This window comes from Macaca fascicularis, chromosome 18, assembly GCF_037993035.2.
Source record: "Macaca fascicularis isolate 582-1 chromosome 18, T2T-MFA8v1.1".
NCBI lineage: Eukaryota > Metazoa > Chordata > Mammalia > Primates > Cercopithecidae > Macaca > Macaca fascicularis.
In genome coordinates, this window is record NC_088392.1 from 79,205,190 (window position 1) to 79,229,569 (window position 24,380).

The 24,380-nt window shown below is 44.9% G+C and overlaps 1 protein-coding gene across 1 annotated transcript in view; it reads right to left on the reverse strand.

Annotated features, from left to right (window-relative positions):
• GNAL (G protein subunit alpha L) overlaps positions 1–21,507 on the reverse strand; it is a 202,595-nt gene extending 181,088 nt beyond the window's left edge. The window contains exon 1 of the mRNA XM_045377973.3: positions 20,849–21,507. Coding sequence (XP_045233908.2) covers positions 20,849–21,200 — 352 coding nt within the window. The 5' untranslated portion in view covers positions 21,201–21,507. The remainder of the gene's footprint in view (positions 1–20,848) is intronic.
• Between the last annotated feature and the right edge of the window lie 2,873 nt (positions 21,508–24,380).

Sequence of the window (24,380 nt, forward strand, 5' to 3'; positions counted from 1 at the left end):
CAGTTGGCTCCAAATGGCCACAACTTGACTAATCATTATCAACTTGCTTAATTATTTAGGACCAACTGGAGAAACCCAAAGATGCTCTGCTAACCAATTGCATGGGATATCCCCCTTGCACTTAGCCAGCCTACAGCTTCCCATGCCAACAGCCTCTAATGAGGGAATGTCTGAAGCCTTTCCTTTTTCCACTAAAAAGCCTTCCCACTCATCTGCCTGTCTCTGAGTCTGCCGAACGCAAGCGATGGTCACTGACTCTCTCGCTATAGCAAGTTCTAAATAAATAGCCTCTGCTTGTTCTCATTTCCGTGGCCTTCATTTGTTTTCTCCCTGTGCCCACAGAAGTCACTTCGTGTTGTACACACATGTCTTGTGGACACAGTTTTCATTGATAAAATTGTTCTTAGCATGAAGGAATTAAACATATCAGTGTTTCACAGTGTTCTGCAAACAGCACAGTTGCCCCATATGGAGTTCCACGGTGTTCATGGGCTGGAGACATGAGAGGCTGGTCATTCCCAGTTGACCTGCGAGGGGGTCCTTCCATCTCCTTCTTTTTCTCACCTCTCTCATCCCTTGCCCGTGAGGGAGTTTCAGGTAAGATGAAGGAAACGTAGGCTATTTAGTGAATGACACAGGGAATGTAGTCTATGAAAGACAGCTATTATGAGCAAGGAAAACAATCTGTTCACCTTGTAGATATGTTTTTCTGAGAGACCTGGCCGGGTCTAATCACATCCTCCATTCCTGTAGAGGGATAACTGAATAACTAAGAATCCGTGCTTGCTGGGGAGGATTAAGGAGTAAATGGGCCAGGGAGAGAAATCAGAGATTTCCAACTGGACTGGTAACTCTATAGAAAAAGATTATAAATGTCCATACCCCATCCTTTGGTCTCTATTTGAGTTTAAATTATGTAATAATACAATTTTATTTTTGAGAGTGATGTCAGCAAGATGGCAAAATAGAAAGTCCCAGCCCTCATTCACTGCCCTGCTGAAAAAACTGATGTAACAAAATATATAGGCCAAAATACCTTTATGAGAGTTCTAGAATCCAGTTAAGAAGTCACAGTACTCCAGACAAGTAAAAAGCCAAAGCAGTTGCATTAAAAGAGGTAAAAAGGGCAATTCCATTTTATGCACGTCGGGCCTGCCCCCGAGCTGGCACAGCACAGTGCCCAGAAAGACCACCCTGGCCACGCTCTTCCCCAAGACAGTGGAGTTAATATCCAACTCCGAATTTTTTATGTGTTGCCCAAGGGACCAATTTATATCTTGCTTCACCCAGAGTGCTGAGGGACAAAGAATAGTTTAAATGCCTGAGGGCGCTAAGAACAAAGAAAAGGGCAGGTGGTGTGCTGTGGCCAGCACAGCTCTGCCTGATTGGGAAAAGGTGCAAAACTCAAGACTTCTCCCCAGGGAGGGAGGGAGAAGAGTGGGGCACCCTGGCCTATGGTATAGTAGTGAGATGCCAGAAAGAGCAGGAGATTATGAGCTCCTGAAAAAAGAAACCAGTAAATCCCTATAATTAAAATGCACAAGTCCAGGGGAGACACATCCATAGAAAAAGTTTGAGGGCTTCCCAGAATCTCTAGCTAGGCTGATTGGTGAAGATCTTTCCCTGCTGAAGCCAGTCCGTAAGGACTGGGAGAGGTGGCTGTTTCTTCAAATGGACAGAAACCAACATAAAGCTATAAGGAACATGAAGAAACAGGGAAATGGTACACAACTAAATGAACAAAGTAAATCACCAGTAACCTACCCTAAAGAAATGGAGATCTATAAACAGAGATCTGACAAAGAATTAAAAATAATCATCTTATGAAGGTCAGAGGGTTACCAGAGAACACAGGCACTGAGTGAAATCAGAAAACTATATATGCATAAAATTAGAATATCAACAAAGAAAGAGAAACTATAAAACAGAGAATGAAACAGAAATTGTAAAGCTGAAGAATATTAACTGAACTGAAAATCATCACTACAGGGCTCAAGAGCAGACTTGAGTTAGTAGAGGAAAGAATCAACAAACTCAAAGACAGGTCATTTGAAATGATCTAGTCAGAAGAGTAAAAAGGAAAAGAAAGAATGAAAAATTGAATATAGCCTAAGGAAGTTATAGGACACCATTAAGCTAATTAATATAAACATTTTGAGAGTCCCAGAAGGTGAAGAAAGAAACTGAGGAAGAAAACTTATTAAAAGAAATAATGGTCAAAACGTCCCAAATCTGGAGAGGGAAATGGATATCTGGATTCATGAAGCTCAATGAATCACAAACAGGATAAAGCCAAAAAAGTTCATGCTGAGGACTGGGCGCAGTGGCTCACGCCTGTAATCCCAGCACTTTGGGAGGCCGAGGCGGGTGGATCACAAGGTCAGGAGATCGAGACCACCCTGACTAACACGGTGAAACCCCGTCTCTACTAAAAATACAAAAAAATTAGCTGGGCGTGGTGGTGGGGGCCTGTAGTCCCAGCTACTCGGGAGGCTGAGGCAGGAGAATGGTATGAACCCAGGAGCCGGAGCTTGCAGTGAGCCGAGATCGCGCCACTGCACTCCAACCTGGGTGACAGAGCAAGACTCCGTCTCAAAAAAAAAAAAAAAAAAAAAAGTTCATACTGAGACACATTATAATCAAATTGTCAAAAGTCAAAGACAAATAATTTTTAGAGCAGCAAGAGAAAAAAAACTTGTCACATGCAAGGGAGCCTTCATAAGACTATTGGCAGATTTCTTAGCAAAAACCTTTCAGTTCAGAAAGGAGTGGGATGATATATTCAAAGTTCTAAAAGAAAAAAGTGCCAACCAAAGAACACTATACCTGGCAAAACTCTCCTCCAAACAGAAGGAGAGAGAAAAATGTTCCCAAACAAAAGTTGAGGGTATTCATCACCACCATATGTGACATACAAGAAATACTAAAGAGAGTTTTTCCAGTTGAAATAAAAGAATGCTAAACACCAACAAGAAAGCATATGAAAGTATAAAGTTCATTAGTAAAGGTAAATATGTAGACAAATATAGAATACTGTAATTTTGATATGTACATAATTTTAATTCTAACTTAAAAGTTAAAAGACAAAATATTAACACTAACTATATAAAAATGTGCTAATGGATACACAACATAAAAAGATGTAAACCGTGTCATTAATAATATAAAGGGAATACTTCCAAGCTCATTTTATGAAGCCGGTACATGCTGATACCAAAGTCAGATGGAGGCACTACAAGAAAAGAAACTATAGGCTAATATTCCTGATGTCCACAGATGCAAAAATCCTTCATAAAGTATTAGCAGACAGAATTCAGCAGCACTATGACCAAGTGGGATTTATCCTGAAATGCAAGGATGATTCAACACACGCAAATTAATTAATGTGATGTACCACATCAACAGTGTGAAGGATAAAAATGACATAGTGATCTCAATAGATACAGAAAAAGCATTTAACAAAATTCAACAACATTTCATGATCAAACACTCTCAATAAACCAGGTATAGAAGAAATTTAACTGACTATAATTAAGGCTGTATGTGAAAAGCCCACAACTAATATTATATTTAATGGTGAAAAAGCAAAAGCTTTTCCTCTAGGATTAGGAAGAAGGCAAGGATGCCCACTCTCATCACTTCTATTCAGCACACCGCAGGAAGTCCTAGCCAAAGCACATAGGCGAGAAAAAGAAATAAAAAGCATCAAAATTCAAAAGGAATAAGTAAAATTATCTGCTTGCAGATGGCGTGATCTTATACATAGAAAAATATAAAAATTTCACCAAAAAGTTCTTCGAACTAATAAATGAATTCAGCAAAGTTTCAGGATACAAAATTGATGTGTAAAATCAGTTGCAGTGATTTGAACTATCTGAAAATGAAATTAAAAAACAATCTCATTTACAACATCAAAAATAACAAAACACTTAGGAATTAACCAAGGAGGAGAAAGACCTTTATACTGAAAACTACAAAACAGCGATACAAGAAATGAAAGAAGATACAAATAAATGAAAAAAATCCCATGTTCACAAATTGGAAGATTTATATTGTTAAAATGTCCATACCACCCAAAGCTACCTACTGATCCAATGCAATCCCCACGGAAATCCTAAAGACTTTTTTTTTTTTTTTTTTTTACAAAAATAGAAAAAAAAGTCTTAAAATTCAGAAGGAACCACAAAGGACCCCAAGTAGACAAAGTAATCTTGAGAAAGAAGAACAAAGCTAGAAGCATCACATTTCCTAATTTCAAAACACACTATGCAGTTACAGTAATTAAAACAGTATGGCACTGGCATATAGATACATAAACCAATGGAAGAGAATACAGAGCCCAGAAGTAAATCCACAAATATAGTCAATTGATCTTTGACAAGAGTGCCAAGAATACAAAATGGGGGAAAGGATAGTTTTTGCAACAAATGGTGTTGGGAAAATTGTATATGCAGATGCAAAAGAATGAAATTGGACCTTTATCTTACACTACACACAAAAAGTAAATCAAAATGGCTTAAAGACATAATTGTAAGACCTGAAACTGTAAAACGACTGAATGAAAACATAGGAGAAAAGTTTCTTGACATTAACTGGTCTTGACAATGATTTCTTGGATATGACACCAATAGCACAGATAACAAAGACAAAATTGGCAAGTGAGATGACATCAAACTGAGGGGCTTCTGCACAGCAAAGAAAACAATCAACAGAATGAAGAGGAAACCTACTGAATGGGAGAAAATATGTGTAAACCACATAAAGGTGTAGCTTATTTTATTGTGTTTCACTTTACTGTGTTTTGCAGATATTTCATTTATACAAATTTACAAATTTTTAATAAATTTCAGGTCCGTGGTACCCTTGTGTGTTGAGCAAGTCTATTGGCACCATTTTTCCAACAGCATGTGCTCACTTTGTGTCTCTGCATTACGTTTTGGCAATCTCTGCAGTATTTCAAATACCTATATTGTTATTGTATCTGGTAAAATGATCTGTGATAAGGGATCTTGGATGTTACTGTTGTAGGTGTTTTGAGGTGTCACGTACAGCACCCATATAGGATGGAAAACTCGGTCGACAAATGGTGTGTGTGTTCTGACTGCTGTACTGACCAGCCATTCCCCCACCTCTCTCCCTCTCCTGGGCCCTCCCTATTCCCTGAGACACAACAGTGCGGAAATTAGGCCATTTAATAATCCCACAATGGCCTCTAAGTGTTCAAGTGAAAGGAAGAGTCTCTCCCTTTACATCTAAAGCTAGAAATGATTACGCTCACTGAGGAAGGCATGTCGAAAGCCAAGAGAGGCCAAAAGTTGGGTCTCTTGTGCCAAACAGCCAAGCTGTGAATGCCAAGAGAAAGTTCTTGAAGGAAATTAAAAGTGCTATTCCAGTGAACACACGAATAAGGGAAACAGCCACATGGCTGAAATGAAGAAAGTGTGAGTGGTCTGGATAGAAGATCAAACCAGCCACAGCACTCCCCTAAGCCAAAGCCTAAGTCGGAGCAAGGCCCCAACTCTTTTCAATTCTAGGAAGTTTGAGAGAGGTGAGGAAGCTGCAGAAGAAAAGCTGGAAGCTAGCAGAGGTTGATTCCTGAGGTTTAAGGAAAAAAGCTGTCTCTATAACATACAAGTACAAGGTAAGGCAGCAAATGCTAAATAGAAGCAGCAGCAAGTTATCCAAAAGATCTAGCGAAGATCACTGATGAAGGTGGCTACACAAAACAACAGCTTTCAATGCAGGTGGAACAGGCTTCTGTGAGAAGAAAATGCCACTAAGGACTTTCCTAAGTAAAGAGGAAAAGTCAATCCCTGGCTCCACAGCTTCCAAGGACAGGCTGACTTCTTGTTAGGTGCTAATGCAGCTGATGACTTTAAGTTGAAATCAATGCTCATTTACCATTCTGAAAATCCTAGGGCCCCCAAGAATTAGGTTAAATTAAATTTGCTTGTGCTCTATCAATGGAAAAACAGAGCCTGGAATGACAGCACATCTGTTTACATCATGGTTTACTGAATATTTTAAGCCAACTGTTGGGACCTATTGCTCAGAAAAAAAGAGATTACTTTCAAACTACTACTGCTCATTTACTATGCACCCGGTCACCCAAGAGCTCTGATGGAGATGTACAAGGAGATTAATGTTGTTTTCATGCCTGCTAACACAACATCCATTCTTCAGCCCATGGATCAAGCAGTAATTTTTACTTTGCAGTCTTATTGTTTCAGAAATATGTTTCATAGCGCTATAGGTGCCATAGACAGCGATTGCTCTAATGGACCCGAGCAAAGTAAATTGAAAGCCTTCTGGACTAGCCAAGCATGGTGGCACATGCCTGTAGTCTCAGTTGCTTGGGAGGCTGAGGCAGGAGAATCACTTGAGCCTGGGAGGTTGAGGCTGCAGTGAGTCATGATCATGCCACCACACTCCAGCCTGGATGACAGCGTGAGACCCTGTCTCAAAACAACAATGACAACAACAAACCTGGCAATGATTCACAATTCTAGATGCCATTATGAGCACCCATGATTCACGGGAGGAGGTCAAAATAGCAACATAAACAGGAATTTGGAAGAAGTTGATTGCAACCCTCATGGATTGCTTTGAGGGATTCAAGACTTTAGTAAAGGAAGTAACTGGAGATGTGGTAGAAATAGCAAGAGAACTAGAATTAAAAGTGGAGCCCGAAGATGTGACTAAAGTGCTGCAATCTCATGACACAATGTTAATGGGTGAGGGTTTGCTTCTTACGGATGAGCAAAGAAAGAGGTTTCTTGAGATGCAATCTTCTGGTGAAGATGCTGTGAACATTGTTGAAACTGTTACAAAGGACTTAGAATACTCCATAAACTTAGCTGATAAAGCAGCATGTTTGAGAGGATTGACCACAATTTTGAAAGTTCTAGGATGAGTAGAATGCTATCAAAAGCATCACATGCTGCAGATAAATCTTTCATGAAAGGAAGAGTTAACTGAGTGATCAACTTCATTGTTGTCTCAGTCTAAGAAACTGCCTTCAGCAACCACCGCCCTGATCAGTCAGCAGCCACCATCGAGGCAAGACCTTCCACCAGCAAAGAGATCCGGACTCACTGAAGGCTCAGATGATCATTAGCATTTTTTATCAATGTTTTTAAATTAAGGTGTGCTTTTTTTTAAAGACATGATGCGACTGCACACTAAATAGATATAGTATAAACACAACTTTTATACGCACTGAGAAACAAAAAAATTCATGTGACTCACTTTCTTTCTATACTAACTTTATTGTGGTGGTTTGGAACTGAACCTGCAATATCTTTGACATATGCTTATATCTGATAAGAGGATAATCACTGAAATATATAAAGAGCTCCTACAACTCAATAGCAAAAAAACAAAACAAAACAAAAAAACAACAAATATCCGGATTAAAAAATGGGCTAATGACATGAATAGATCTTTCTTAAAGAAGACATAGACTGTAATCCCAGCACTTTGAAAGGCCGAGGTGGGCAGATCACTTGAAGTCAGGAGTTCGAGATCAGCCTGGACAACATGGTGAAACTCTGTTTCTACTAAAAATACAAAATTTTGCCAGGCATGCTGGCAGGCGCCTGTAATCCCAGCCACTCAGGAGGCTGACAGGAGAATCGCCTGAACCTGGGAGGCGAAGGCTGCAGTGAGCCGAGATCACACCACTGCAATCCAGCCTGGGTGACAGAGTGAGGCTCTGTCTCAGAAAAAAAAAAAAAAAGGACATATAAATGTCCAACTGGTATATGAAAAGCTCAATGTTATTAATCATGAGGAAAATGGCAAATCAAAACCATAATGAGATATCACCTCACACCTGTTAGGATGGCCATTATCAAAAAGACAAAAGTTAGCAAGTGTTGGCAAAGATGCAGAGAAACTGAAACCCGTGTACACTGCTGGTGGGAATTAAAATGGTACAGCTGCTATGGAAAACAATATGAACATTCCTTAAAAAAATAAAAAATTAGAATTACCATAAAATTCAGAGATAGCTGCACTCCTATGTTTGCCGCAGCATTTTTTTGCAATAGCCGAGATACTGAAACAACCTACATGTCCACTGGAAGATGAATGAATAAAGAAAATGAACATACATACAATGGAATATTATTCAACCTCAAAAAAGAAGGGAATGCTGCCAGACGCAACAACATGGATGAACCTGGAGGACAGCATGCTAAGTTAAACAAGCCAGTCACAGAAGGAGAAATACTGCATAATTTCATTTATATGAGGACCTATAATAGTCAAACTTATAGAAGCAGAGAGTAGTACGGTCGTTTCTAGGGTTTGGGGGAGAGGGAAGTGGAGAGTTACTATTCAAGGGGTAAAACATTTCAGACATGCAAGATGATGAAGCTGTAGAGTGCTGCTGTACAACATTGTCCCCATATAGAACAGTACAGTATTGCACACTTAAAAACTTTTTAAGAGGGTAGATCTCATGTTAAGTGTTCTTACCATGATAAAATAAGGAAATCAACTCAAAGATGCAGGAGGAAACTTTCGGAGGTGATGGATATGCTCTCAGGTGTATACACATGTCAAAACTGACCAGACTGTACACTAGAAATATGTGCTGTTTTCTGTATGCATTTCAACTATATCTCAAAAAAGCTGTTAAATAAAAAAAAAAAAAAATTGGTAACGGACTTAACCTTCACCTCCATTTGTAATTTCACAGGAACGAGTAAAATGTTCTGGGTACGAGCAAGCTTTGATAAGGAGAAACTAAAAGAAAACGCTGATATTAAAGAAGAAAGGAGACAAAAACGCAAGACATGGAGTCCAAAGACCCCAGAGCAGGCTGTGTGGCTGGGTCTGGAACCTGGGGAGGGAGCCCGGAAGCGGGCCAGACAGCTCTCCCTCTGCGTGTGGGTTAGCAGGAGTTGGGGCACATATTACAGACAGGGGTGCTTATCATTACTGCTCACTGATCACCCTAGGCCCATTCCTCACTATTCCCACTTTCGGCCGGAAGACCCTGGGCCGTAAGTTGTGCCTCGGACTGCTCAGGGCACAGTGAAGCCACAGCAAAGGGTTCAACAGAAGGCCTGCTCTGGAGGCCGGGGTGACTGTGTTGCTGTTCCTGGCATTCCAAGTTCTAATTCCAAATACTGTGTGACCCAGGCTGTGTCCTAGGGTATCATCCATCTGTAGGATCCCCGATGTGTTCCGTGGTATGACGCATGGGTCTAGGGTGTGGCCCACTGTGTGATCAGGGAGTGCAGAAGGCTGTGATTCCCTGTAGGGCCCGCAGAGTGCAGGCTCCACAGAAGAACGCCGACGCTGCCTCCTTTGTATTGTGGGTTGAATAACAGGATTTTGTGAGTACTCTAGAAACCCATCCTCTATTTTCCTAAATGAACATTCTGTATAAATAATTAAAATTAATTTATCCTATTTGCAGTTAGGATAACATGTAGGAATTTAGGTGAAGGGAAAGGGTGAGGCTGAACACCACCAGTGGAACTAAGATGCTTTTCTTCTGAGGCCACAGACTAGGGTGCAGCCTGCCTCCGTCTGTCCCCAGGCAGTGAGGGTTAACATGGCCACAGAGCTTCCTGCACTTCACCGCGCGCGTGTGTGTGTGTGTGCGCGCGCGTGCGTGCACGCCCATCGGCACTGGGCCTCACGTACCCTGTTCCAAGCCAATTATTGTACCCAAGCCCAAGTGTGGAGAGCATTACTTCGGAGAAAATGTCATTAGAGCCAAAAAGGGAAATGGATCTGAAAGTTAAATACCGTCCTCCATTAGGCAAGGCGAAGTCTATTGGATCAACCACAGCTCAGCATGCTTTTTAGTTCCATGCAGCGCTTATCAAATAGCTGATGTTCAGGAGGCTGTTACATTAAAAAGGAATTCTAAAACAAAGTACCAGTTAAAATAATTTCAGAGATAAAGAGTCACATAACTGTTTCTTAATTGGCACTACTTTATTCATATTTTATTGGTTCTTTTCAGCACATTGAATTTCTTTGTACAATGAAAACCTTTAACAAATAGCATGCTTCTATAGTTTCTTGAAAAAGAGGGAGACTTCCTTATAGGTCACATATATCAATTAGAGCATATTCTAAATGAATTTTCAGCTCAACAGACTCAAAGCAGATGCAGGAGTTTCGATAAAACTATGCACAATGTGCGGAGCGTTTTGTTTTTCATTTGCTCTGTGTGGCACCTGCTGCTTTCCAATGAGCCTCTCAAAACGAGGGGGTTTCACAAACTTGTTGATTTCAAGAACAGAAATATACTCTACAAATACTATTTTTTTTTTTTTTGAGATGGAGTCTTGCTCTGTCGCGCAGGAGTGCAGTGGCACAATCTCAGCTCACTGCAACCTCTGGCTCCTGGGTTCAAGTCATTCTCCTGCCTCAGCCTCCCGAGTAGCTGGGATTACAGGCTCGTGCCACCACATCCAGCTAATTTTTGTAATTTTAGTAGAGATGGGATTTCGCCATGCTGGCCAGGCTGGTCTCGATCTCCTGACCTCATGTGATCTACCCGCCTTGGCCTCCCCAAGTGTTGGGATTGCAGGAGTGAGCCACTGCACCGGGCTGTTTTTTATTTATTTTATTTTATTATTTTTAAGTGGGAAGGTTCTTGGAAGCTGCTGCCCTCCTCCTCAGCCTGCCTCCCCTTCTCACTGGGGCAAGAGCTGCTCCCACCATTTTCTGTGTCTGCATGGATATATTTTATGCTGTGCTGCAATGGCTGGTTGATGCCTTTGTCTCCCACACAAGGTCATAAGCTCCTGAGAACACAGACCAGCTCCTGAGACAGCTCCAGTTTGTCGACTGAAGCCTGACAGAACCTGGGACGTGGCAGATGTGCTACTGAATGTCAGTAATTGCTACTGAATAAACAAATACTAGCCCGTAACACGGCACTGACGTCCTTCTCAATAGACAAGTTGCTCTACAAATCAAACAGCTGATTGATCTGTGGCGTAGTCTAACTCTCTGGGGTATGCAGGCTTGGGCCTCGTTCTGGGCTTCCTCACCAGGACAGCCGTGGGTTTGTGGTTTGTCTACACCAGCCTCTGAGGGCGACTGGGAAGAAGGAGGCCGGCTCTGGGATCAGCACTCGCCTCTGGCTAGGTCCTGATTGCTCCCTGGGGCTACTCTTGCGTTCTGAATCTTGCTCTGCTGGCGAGCTTTGTGTCTACAGATTTCTGTGTCTGGCCTAATTCCAGTGGCTGATATTTTCCCAGAAAAGAAAATACAGCTGGGGTCGAGGCAAATGTGTGCTCCATGATTCTGGTGCTGACCTGTGTTTCTCTTGCGGCCTCCTGGCCGGCAGACTCCAAATCACGCTGTCTAGATGCTCCCGAATTGCCTGTGAAACACAAACTGCTTCTCTGCAGCCAAGTTAAAGTTTCCCTTTTGTGGCTTTTTATCCACCTTCCTTTCAGTGATTCTCTAATGAGTGGATTTCTTGGGGAAAAAAAAGGATAAACGTTTCATTTTTTTTTTTCTTCATGCCGATTTACAGACAATCTCCAGCCTCCCATGATCGTGCAATCTATAAAATGCAGCTTCTAATACTGACTTGTGGAGCACTTTGATGGCTGGAGATAAAAGGAGCAGTCTCCTTCCCGTTTGATAACACTGCACACTGTTGTTCAAACTTTCTTCATCTTCTTGAAGCATCAGTTCCATCAGGCAAACACTCCAGGTTGCTGCTACATGCTGGGAGCTGTGAGTGCCTCTAGGTTCTCTCAGCAGCTCCTTGATGAACAGGAAACCAGCTGCCAGGTGCAAACTTGGAGCAGATTTCACAGCTGCTTCTGCTCATAGTTTGCACCTAGGATCAATAACAGCATTAGTTTTTTTGTTTGTTTGTTTTTTTGAGGTTCTTGCTCTGTTCCCCAGGCTGGAGTGCAATGGAGCACTCCGGCTCATTGCAACCTCCTGTCTCAGCCTCCCGAGTAGCTGGGATTACAGGTACCCGCCACCATGTCTGGCTAATTTTTGTATTTTTAGTAGAGATGAGGTTTCACCATGTTGTCCAGGCTAGTCTTGAACTCCTGACCTCAAGCAATCTGCCTGCCTTGGCCTCTCAAAGTGTTAGGATTACAGGCATGAGCCATGGCGCCTGGCCAGCATTATGCATTTTTTGTGTGCGAACACCAACATTAAACAATCAAGTTCCTACCTCTCCTGCACCTCCCCACTCATAACATATCCTAAGGAAGGGGGATGCCCATCATGTTACTGAGAGGTTCCACGTGCATCCCTGGAATCATGTTCTTGACCCACACTGCTGCCATTTATCTCTGAGCACGTGCAGGCTCTGACTGGTATTTTTCTCTTAGGTTCTTGTCCTTTCTCTTCAACAACACAGTGAACTTTTCCAGGGCTGAGGCTGTGTTCTCTGCCTTGTGGAATCTCCACGTCACCCAGAGAAGCACCCGGCACACAGCAGGTTCTTGAGAGATGCAAATGTTTGCAGTTGGTGAGTAATATAAAGGATTCAATGAATAAAATGACTTTTCCCTTGTGACTCAAAGTATGGGTGTCACTGCACCTTATTTTTCTGTTTATGTCAAAATACTCTCTTCTCCTGCTTTTCCTGGGAGGAGTTCATGTCCTCAGAAGGAAAATTCACTTTCAACTGCAGAAGAACACACCAAGTGAGCATTAATCCAAAGCACAGTGACGCAACCTACACCTTCTCCAAGGCTCTTCTGCTAGGATTAGATAAAGCAGATGCCACAGTGTGCTTACTGTCTTCCTCGATCCTCCGTCACTCGGCAGGTTGACCTGCCTCTCATTAAAGAACATTTTCCCAGACCGGCAGAGGAAATAACATCGGGAAGGGTTGAAAAGAGCTGTCTAACCCTTGAACATTTCGATGGTGGCTTCCCTAACTCGCGCCTTCAGTGGCATCTGGTGTAACACCTGATAACAGCTGGGCAACAGTCCTCCGAGTCCTCCTGATGAGGCAGAGTTAGGGCAGCCTTACAGGATGGGACACAGGGCCAAGCCAAGCGGCCCGCAGGGGCTGTGTGTGTGTGCCCCTCCCGTCAGGTGCTGACACTTCAGTGCTTGTCTACAGGACTTTATTTGCTGAGAATAATTTAACCCCAGAGCTGCAGTTGGAAAAGGCTTTAAATGATGCTTTTTTAAACATAAACCACAGCTTTCAATAATGGGCTGCTATCTTTCCTGCTGCGGTTAACTGGCCTGGGCTTTTTAAGAGTAGGGCCGTCAGCTTATGGCCCCTAAATGGGCTCATTAGAAGAACCCTAGACCCTTCTGCTATAGCCACTGTGGCGTCCTCTTCTCCACCAGCTCCTCCTCTTGGGATCCTAATTCAAGGACAAAATCCTTCACTGACTTCTTTTCTTAGTAAGTGACTAAAACAAAAAGCCTATTATTTAGAGCAGTTTTAGGCTCACAGCAAAACTGAGAGGATGGTACAGAGTACAGCTGCCATGTACTCCCTGCCCCCACAGGCACCGCCTCCCCACCAGCAACATCCCTCACAGAGGCCTGCAACCTGTGAAGCTACCTGGACACGTCGCTGTCACCCAGAGCCCACAGGGCTGGAAGGGGTGCACTAGGGTTCCCTCTTGGCGTTGTACATGCTGTGGGTTGGACAAGTGTGTGGTGACCCTGTCCACTCTTATGGTATCATACAGAGTAGTTTCCTTGCCCTAAAAGTCCTCTGTGTGCTGTCTGTCCATCCCTAGCAAGGGAATTCTCAAACAACAGGGAACAGTTTTCACTTGGCCCTAAACACACTTAGAGTCACTGCTTTAGCTGATAGAAGGTAATTTTCTGTTTTTCAGTAAGAGTTGGTTTCAGCTTAAAGCCAACCAAAAAAAAAAAAAACAAAACCCAACAACTAAGTATTAATAAATTTAGACCTAGCTGGGCACGGTAGCTCATGCCTGTAAACCCAGCACTTTGGGAAGCTGAGAGAGGCAGATCACCAGAGGTCAGGAGTTTGAGACCAACCTGTCCAACATGGTAAAACCCTGTCTCTACTAAAAATTAAAAAAAAAAAAAAATTAACCGGGTGTAGTGGTGGGCGCCTGTGGTCCCAGCTACTTAGGAGGCTGAGGCAAGAGAATCGTTTGAACCTAGGAGGCGGAGGTTGCCGTAAGCCAAGATGGCACCACTGCACTCCAGCCTGGGCAACAGAGAGAGACTCTGTCTCAAAATAAATAAATAAATAAAATTAAAAATAAATGAATAAATGTAGACTCAAAGTAAATTATCCTGGGTGCTGTGAGGTGAGAAATAATCATCTCGGGCTCCTTATTCAGATTTATGCAGTGGGGTTTTGGAGATCTTCTGATTATCACTTTCAATATCACGAGTTGATTTTAGGCCCTTCGAGTTAGGTCTTATCTTTGAAAATGCTAATCTTTGGAAACTTTTCATAGACGAATTAAATTAGCTAGATACCTGAATTAGCTAGGTCTCTTGGTCTCAACTCAACTGAAAAACCTGCTTGCCATTAAAGAATTTCCCTCTAAATGACACAGGAGTCTGACACCGTCAACAGGGAAAGTCACTTGTGCTGGAGGAGCTGAGGTTGAGTCCAGGCACCTGAGTGTTTAGAAAGTGGATGCAAGCTGGCCAAGCAAAGATGGACAGTTCATCTCCTGCCCTCTTCTCTTCATCCCCAGAGCACCCACCGTTCCAGTCTCATCCGTCATCTTCTCAGCAGTTTCCTGGATGGCACAGGGTGCAGCAGTGGGCACATCTGTCCTGTCCTCCAGTAGCGAAGTCCTCCCAAGAGAGCCACCACCACGGCTTCAGTGTCTTCCTGCCCCTTCCAGTCTGAAGCCTCCTGTACCCGCCAGGCCATGAACCTGCACACCCAGTGGGTTCCTTCTCAGCCCTCTTTTTTTTTTTTTTTTTTTGAGACAGAGTCTCATTCTGTCGCCGAGGCTGGCGTGTAGTGGTGTGATCTTGGCTCACTGCAACCTCTGCCTCCCGGGTTCAAGCGATTCTCCTGCCTCAGCCTCCCAAGTAGCTGGGATCACAGGAATGCACCACCACACCCAGCTAATTTTTGCATTTTTAGTAGAGACGGGGTTTTACCACATTGGCCAGGATGGTCTTGACCTCTTGGCCTTGTAATCCAGCCACCTTGGCCTCCCAAAGTGCTGGGATTACAGGCATGAGCCACTGTACCCGGCCTCAGCCCTCTTTATCCCTGAGCTCCCAACGGACACTGCTGGCCACTGCCTTCCTCCCGAAACCTCTTCCTTTCTTGGCTGCTCCCAGCCCTCTATCATTCTTCACACTCTTCTTCCTCCAGCCCTTTTTGAAAGGCTGGAGTCCCACGGCCTCCTATCCTGGGCCCTCCTCCTCCCTTCCCTTCTCACTCTGCATGTTCTCCCTGGGCGGCATGTCTTCTCCGGGTGGCATGTGGTCCCCAGGTGACAAGTCCAACCTGGCCAATGCACTAATGACTCTGGGCGACACATCCATCTCTGGCTCTGCAGCCTCTCTGAGACCCACGGCAAATGCCCAGCTGCTCTCCAGCCACTGCCCACTGGACACCCAAGGCCCTTCCGTCTCAACACATCTAGAGTGGAGCTCACTGTTCTCATCTCCCTCCAACTGACTCTTCCTCTTAAATTCCTTACTTGGAGAATGTCCTTGCCATTTCACTGAAGGGTTCAGTGACATTTCTTCACCCAGATGTTCTTCTTTCCCTCCATCTCATCAGTCACCAGGTTCCCGGGACTCCATTTTGCCCACACCCACAGACACGCCTGCCCCTTCCTGTCACCATCACTGCATCTGAATGAGGTCGCCTCCTCACATCTCTCTCTTTTTTTTTTTTTTTCCTGAGACTGAGTCTTGCTCTGTCCCCCAGGCTGGAGTGCAATGGCACGATCTCAACCCATTTCAACCTCCACCTCTCAGATTCAAGTGATACTCCCACCTTAGCCTCCTGAGAAGCTGGGATTACAGGCACCCACCACCAGCTAATTAAAAGTTAGCTGGTAACCAGCTAGTTTTTTTTTGTTTTTTTTTTTGAGACTGAGTCTCCTTGTGTCGTCATCCAGGCTGGAGAGCAGTGGTGCGATCTCAGCTCACTGCAAGCTCCGCCTCCTGGGTTCACACCATTCTCCTGCCTCAGCCTCCCAAGTAGCTGGGACTACAGGCGCCTGCCACCGTGTGTGGCTAAGTTTTCGTATTTTCAGTAGAGACAGGGTTTCACCATGGTCGCGATCTCCTGACCTCGTGATCTGCCCGCCTCAGCCTCCCAAAGTGCTGGGATTACAGGCATGAGCCACCGCGCCCGGCCTTAATTTTTGTATTTTTAGTAGAGATGGGGTTTCACCATGTTGGCCGGGCTGGTCTCCAACTCCTGACCTCAGGTGACCCGCCCACCTCAGTCTCCCAAAGCGCTGGGATTACAGGCGTGTGACACCGCGCCTGGCCTCCTCACATCTCTTGACTGGACTGTTGCAGCTGCCTCCATCTGGCCTCACAGCCACTGGCTAATGTTGTTTGGCGAAGTCAGCCTGCCTGGGCTTGATCCTGGCTCGGTCACAGAGGGCTGTGTGCACCTGGGGCTGGATGCAATTTGCTAGGATGTGTGATCTCATTACGTGAATTTACATACATTAAATATTTTGATTCATACCAATTCACATCAAGTATGCTTTTCATTGGTGTAGACCCAGGGCCTCTGCCAATGGTCTCTCATGTGAGTGAGCCCCTAAAGCCTAGTGCACAGCCTGCAGAAAAGTCTGTGTGACCTAGGTCAGATCAGGGGTAAGAGCCAGCAGCCCGTGACTCTGTTAGCCATGTAGATTACATTTTATTAATTTGAGCAAATGCTTAAAAATAGGTAGGTTTCAGAAATTCTGAAAACCTGGCAACTTTGGGCCTGTGTTCTCACAAGGCAACAGTGGATGAAGCTAGGATGCAGCTGTCCCTTTTAGACAGGGCACGCACTCCCTGCCTTAGCCCTTGTTATGGATTGAATTATGCTTCCCATCCCCCTGAATTCATATGTTGAAGCCCTAACCCCCAATATGACTGTATTTGGACATAGGGCCTTTAAGTAGGTAATTAAGGTAAGATGAGGCCATAAAGGTGGGGCCCTAATCCCACAGTGTCCTCATAAGAACAGGAAGAGACAGTCGAGATCTCTCCCTCTTTTTGTGTGCATACAGAGGAAAGGCCATGTGAGGATACTGTGAGAAGGTGGCCGTTTGCAAGCCACAGCCCTCACCAGAAACCAACCCTGCTGGCACCTTGATCTTAGACTTCCAACCTCCAGAATTGTGAGAAAATGTCTGTTTTTGGTCATTCAGCCTGTTGTATTTTGGTAGGTGAGCAAGATGACTAACACATTCTTCATGCTCAAGACCATGAGAGTTATCTGAGAATTCTTCTCATTGCCTGCCTTCTACACCCAGTCATCTGACCTGCTCCCCAAGCCCATGAGCTCCCCACTCCTACTATACCACACTGCTCTAGTTTGGACCCCATGATTCCTTGTCTTGACCACTGCCTTCTAACTGGAAAGTTCCATCCTACCTCTGCACCTCTGCAACCAGCCATGGCATGCTTCAACCATGCTCCACCTAAAAATTAAAACGGGACCATATCTCCTCATAGTCACAGTGGTTCCCAGATTCTTGTGTTGTTGCCAGAGGATTGTGTGGGGTGCTACGTCCTGTGCAGGAAAGAAAGCTGAGTCATCAGGATCGACCCCACGAGGGAGACAGAGCACTAAGACACCCATGGAGAGATGTACCCAAGTGCTCCATGACAGGAGCACAAATAATTCACAGGACACCAGGAGTTAAACCTTTATTTCCCATCGAGGACTCTGGGAAGGTGTCCTCGAGGACTCATCATGATGGGAGACGGGACTCACCTCAAACTAGCAGGCATGGAGTGACAAAGGGCACCTGACTGGACACAATGGCTCACACCTGTAATCCCAGCACTGTGGGCCAAGATGGGTGGATCACTGGACCTCAGGAGTCCAAGACCATCCTGGGTAACATGGTAAAACCCCATCTCTACATAAAATACAAAAGTTAGTCAGCCGTGGTAGCGTGTACCTGTAGTCCCAGCTGTTTGTGGGGCTGAGGCAGGAGGATTGCTTGAGCTGGGGCGGTCCAGGCTACAGTGAGCCATGGTCACACCACTGCACTCCTGAGTGGGTGACAAAGTGAGATACTGTCTCAAAAAAAAAAAAAAAAAAATAGAGACATAGTCTCACTATGTCGCCCAGGCTGGTCTTGAACTCCTCGCCTCAAGTGATCTGCCCACCTCAGCATCCTAAAGTGCTGGGATTAAAAAAAAATAAAAAATAAAAAAATAAAATAGGACACTGCTGGAGTGAGTGCACCTTCCCTGGGTCTGAGGTCTCTGAACCCAATGCCCAGCTTTCGGTGCACATTTCCAGAATAAACAAATGAATGCGGTCAGTGAGCAAGAATAAATGGCTGTTATACACAATGGCAGCAGAAGCAATTATCCGAGGATATTAATGGTCAATAAGTCATGTTTCTGACTCAAAATTTTCCAGCTAAATCCATTTTAAAGCCTAATAAAATCAAGAACCTTTGTGTGTTTAACTCAAATCTATATAAAATCGGATAAACAACGTCAACCCCATGTAACAGTATGTGTTTTAGTGTAGATATCATTGGTGGAGGATACAATACACTCCCCCTGAAAAGTGAGTTATTTGATTTTATGTCACTTTAGCTATGATGCTGATATATAAACTCTATGAGGCTATGAGATGATGTCTTCAAAGCGTACTTTCAAATGTGTTACAAGAAGCTGACTCTTTAGAGCTCACCGTTCTATTCTTCAGACCATATCTCATCCCATGTTTTTCACAGATTCATAGTCTAATAATTTTTATTATATAGAAAGCATTTTCTGCTTCCCATATCATTTTATTATTTTTAAACTATGTTCAACTGTATAATCACATCAAAACAACGTTGGGTTGTCACAACTCCTGATCCTATTTGTCTTCTTGTTTTTTGTTAGTTTCTTGAGATGATGATTCTCTCTCCCCTTTAAAAAAATTCTCCCCTTTTTGAATTATTTTAATTTAATGCATTTAAAAAATTTTGGCTGAAGTAATTTCCAATTAACGTCTTTCCAGGCCGAGCACGGTGGCTCATGCCTGTAATCTCAGCACTTTAGGATGCTGACGTGGGTGGATCACTTGAGACCAGGAGTTTGAGATCAGCCTGGCCAACATAGTGAGACTTGTCTCAATTTATTTATTTATTTTTATTCATTCATTTATTTATTTTGGAGACAGGGTCTCCAGCGCACCACCCAGCTAATTTTTGTATTTTTTGTAGAGACGGGGTTTTAGCATGTTACCCAGGCTGGTCTTCAACTCCCGAGATCAAGTGATCCGCCAGCCTCAGCCTCTTAAAGTGCTGGGATACAGGCATGAGCTGCCGCTGTCTCTATTTTTTTTTAAGTTTCCTTCCAGAAATATATGTGGATGAGAGTATACTTTGAATACTTGCATATCCAAAGATTTATTTTACCCTCACACACCAACAACGGTTTAACAAGGTATGAAATTCTAAAGTTACACTTCTGTATCCTCAGACCTCTGGAAACGTGTGCTCTGCGATATTCTGCAGGTGAGCACTGGAGGGGGCAGCTCTGCTACTGCTCAGCCCACGTCGCTGTTTGAGATAACCTGCGTATTTACTGGTTTTTGTTGTTTCTTCAAAAACATTTCCCTTTGCTTTAAAAATTAGATATTTCATTCACCAGAATACAACAGCTAGGTTTATGTTGTTTTAAATTATTAATTCTTGCAGTGCAGTGGACAAGTCCTCTCAAACTCAGTATTTATTGTCTTCTAGATCTTAAATGAAAGTTGCATTCATTTATATGCAGGCATCTTGCTAAAATAATGGAATACCTTCTCTTCCATGTATAGCAGAGACCATAGACCTGAACGACTATTCTTCCTTACATCTCACAAAATTGCCATCAAAAGCCCAATTATTATTATTTCGTCTTAAAATTTAAAAGGCAACAAGTAGTATCAGGAAATCGTGATTTTTTTTTTTTTCATTCTACGGTAGAGTGCATAGAACCATGTTTTCTGATTGTTGTAGGAGCACACGTACTTGCTATAGGTAAGCTCTGAAAAATACTACTAGGAGAGCAAGCATCTGGTTCCTTGAAAACGCCGGGATTCGGCGCCCGCCCTCCTGCACGCGGTTACACAGAGAGCACGCCGGGGCCGCCACCCCCTCGTGCCGCTGGTTCTCCAGCGGAGCAAACTTCCCAGAGCCGGGGTTGATCTGCCTCCACAGTAAAACCCAAGTGCAGCTCAAGTTCTTTCTCAAAAGGTAGCAGGCCACACCCACCCACAACACTGTGCTTGGAATAAAAGCTTTGCGGTCAAGCTAAAAGGCCTTATCCATCTCCTTTCATCTGTGTTCTGAAACCAGACCGCCAGCCTCCGCGTGCAGCAGGAAGTGAGAGGCCAGGGTAGAGATCCCCGGGGATCAGACCCTGCGGAAGGCGCTCAGTCGAGGGCGAGACTTCCCAGAGAGGCTCGTTAATGAGAGCGAGCGAGCGAGCGAGCGAGCGGCAGGAAAAGCTCAAGGCACTGGGAGCGGCAGAACCGGCCCGTAGCGTCCTCCCGGCCAGGTCAGGGGAGCCATTCCCCCCCCAGTTTAAACGCTCCGCAGCCGGTCCGCGCCCGCCGCCCGTCCGGGTCCAGTCCCGGGATTCAGGAGCCCCTCCGGCCGCCGCTCCCCGGCGCCCACCAACCCCGCGGGCCCGGCGCGCTGTCCCCCGGGCGTGAGCCGACCGCGCGACCGGGACCTACCGAGCAGCAGGAGCCGGTGCGTCTGCTGCAGGTCGCGCTTCTGCTCGCGCAGCATGCGGTCGATGCCCCGGCTCACTTTCCTCGCCTCCTTGGCCGCCTCGCGCTCCTCGGCGCTCAGCTGCTCGGTGCGCTGCCGCTTCTCCTTCGGCTTGTCTGCTTTGGGCCGAGCGCATGCCGGGCTCCCGCCGCCGCCCCGAGGGAGCGAGGTCCGAGCCGTGTCCCTTGCGGCCGCCCGGACTGGGGCCGGGGCCGGGGCGGGCTGCGTGTCCTGCACCGGGGGCTCCGAGGCCGCGCAGGGGTCGTCCCCTGGGCCCCCGAAAAGCAGCGGCCGCAGACTGTAGCACAGACCCATGTGGGCGCGGCACGGCGGGGGCGGCGCGCGGGACTAGGGCGGGCTGGGCGCCGAGGGCGGCCTGGTTCCCGCGCCCAGTTCAGGCCGGCGCCCCTGCGGAGGGGCGAGAGGGGGCTACACCCGGACCCTGTTCAGCGCTGCCGGCCGCCAGCTGCGGGAAGGGGGTGCGGCAGGCCCGGGCCGAGGGCCACGGCCCCTCACTGCCCCAGAGGGCCATTTTGCATTTTCCGCTGGGTGCAGGGGGTGGCGGCCGCCTTGGCTGGAGATCACTTGATAACGCCCAGAGCTGGCCAAGCCGACGGGCCTCAGCGAGCCCGGCCCCGTTACCGTAAATGCCGCCGCCGGTCCAGCCCTCGCTACCGTAAATACAGCTGGCTTTCGTTACCGTAAATACCGCCGCGCGGGCGAGTATTCTGTACCGTAAATAATGCCGACTGAGCCCGGCGCGCAGCTGCGGACAGTACCGCAGTGGCTGTGCAGTCAGCACCTGGAGCCGCAGTTGCGGCAATTAGAAAACCAGGGTGGCTTTGATCTTGGGTCATAGTAACTGAGGACGGAAAGCTGGGTGCAGGGATAGCGACCGTGGCTTTAAAGCCTTCAGTTTCCCCAATCCATTGCTTGCAGAGATCTCTGCACCTTGCCACTCCCTTTTCTGCTCATTATCTTACACACATACCCGCACACTCTATCCCTACTTTAATACTACTATACCTTTGACCTCTACAAAATCTCCAATTCTGGAGTCTGGTCCACGACACCATTTTCAACAATTTCCACCCTTAAAAATGAAAACCGAGCACATATAATTGCCATGTACTATTTATATTTGCTGAAATGAGAATATGAGATTGTACACTGTATTTTCTTAATCCACAATATAGCGCAGAGAGGAGCAGATGCGCCTTCAGACTGGGTGCGCTCTCTCCATGACGCTGAGAAACAAGCCCGCCAGAGGTCCCATGTCTCCGGTTATTTCCCACTGCATGCACAGCATCTTGTAGAGCTTCTGCAACAGGTGAACATTTTAATATAGCTTGTGAATAACCTGCTGTAAGATGTGTTCCTTGATTTCCGGGAAAATGACATGTAATATTATAACTGATAGTTAAATACATCTCTTATTAACACACCAGATTAGGCTGTTTAATGAAACGTAGCATGCAGCGCAGTGTGCACTGCACCCGTTGGCACTAGATGTAAATACTACATTGGATTACATTTTTTCTTTTTGAGACAATCTGGCTCTGTCGCCCAGGCTGGAGTGCAGTGGTGCGATCACGGCTCACTGCAACCTCCACCTCCCGGGTTCCAGTGGTTCTACTGCCTCAGCCTCCTAAGTAACTGGGACTACAGGCGCCCACCACCACTGCCAGCTAATTTTTCATTTTCTTTCTTTCTTTTTTTTTTTTTTTTTTTTTCTAGGCATTTTTAGTAGAGACGATTTCACCATGTTGGCCAGGCTGGTCTCGAACTCCTGACCTCAAGGGATCCACCCACCTCGCCTCCCAAAGTGCTGGGATTACAAGCGTGAGCCACCGCGCGGGGCCTGGATTACATTTTTAAATCAAGAAGTTGGAGATCCGGCATTCACATTTCTTTTGGGGGTCCTGCTAATAACAAATGTGCATACATGTACTGCTTTTGACCTAACATTGTTCCCCAAATTTTGCTAAAATTATGGCATACTTTCAGATATTTGAGCAAAAGAAAGGATTATAGAAAATCTAACTTGGGAAAATAGAAAAAGTTACTAAATATCATTGTCATTTTCACTATTCATTCACTCATCCATCTGTCCATTTGTCCATTTAATTAAGTGCCTGCAGTATGCTAGGCATCCTTGTTGGTGCTGGGTGAGGCAGACATGGGTCCTCATGGAGTTTGTAGACTAGTGAGATAGAAATATACTCAGTCATAAAAACACAGGTAAATATGTTAATTGTAAATTGCGCTAATGCCATGAAGGGGAAAAACAGGATTCTCAGAGTAAGGGAAGGTCCTGTTTAAATCGGGGTGGGGAAGAGTCGTGTGAGAGGCAGAAAAGGCTTTTGAAGAAACTGAGACCCCAGAGACTTATCGCAATTGCTTTTCTATTACAACTTATTAGCTAACATTTATCAGTGTCATACAAGAAGGATAACATTTTGTTTGTATATTAAAACCAGCTGAAAATGAAAACAAATATTTTATGTTTTTTTTTTTTTTAAGACAGGATCTCTCTCTGTTACTCAGGCTGGAGTGGAGTGGCATGATCATAGCTCACTGCAATATAGAACTCTTGGGCTCAAGTAAGCCTCCTGCCTCAGCTTCCAGAATAGCCAAGATTACAGGTGTGCACCATCAGACCTGGCTAATTTTTTTAATTTTTATTTTTAGTAGAGACGAGGTTTCACTATGTCGTCCAGGCTGATCTGAAACTCCTGGGCTGAAGGGATCCTTCCACCTTGGCCTCCCAAAGTGTTGGGATTACAGGTGTGAGCCACCACGTCAGGCCTCGAATGGATTTTTATACTTAAGTACATCAGTTAAAATGTGGCCCCTCATTGAAAAACTAATAATTTCAAGACAGTGATAGCAGAACTTTAAACCATGTGTGTGGCCCTTGTATGAATATGCAGGTCACAGGCCCATGAAGCTGGCTGTACTTTCTGGCTTGAAATGTCAGAGAATACAATTTGGAGCTGGGAGAAAAACCAGACCATTAGCAGTGAAATCCTAGAAGGGAAGAAATTTCAGAGGTGTGAGCCCCACACATCCGTGTGTTGAATCTCCTCAAATCTTTGGCAGATCACTGAACAACGACGGATGGGGAGACCCCAGGGGCCTGACAAAATACTAGAAAACCTAAAAGAACAAAGATTTCAGTTGCTTCTCACTTCAGGGGAGACAGAGTTTGGAGTCTTGAGTCAAGCCAAGTGAACTTTTTATAGTACATAACAAAAATCATTCATTAGAGAAATAAAACAACTCAAAATCTCTACATCATTCATAATATTCAGTGTCAAACAAAAAAACACTAGACATACACAGAAACAGGAAAATATGACCCACAAAGTGTGATGTAAATTGATGCCTAGGTGACTCAGCTGCAACAATTAGCAGACAAGGATTTTAAAGCAACTAGTAAAAATATGTTCACCTATTTTAAAGAAGAAATACACATAATAAATGAGCAAATGG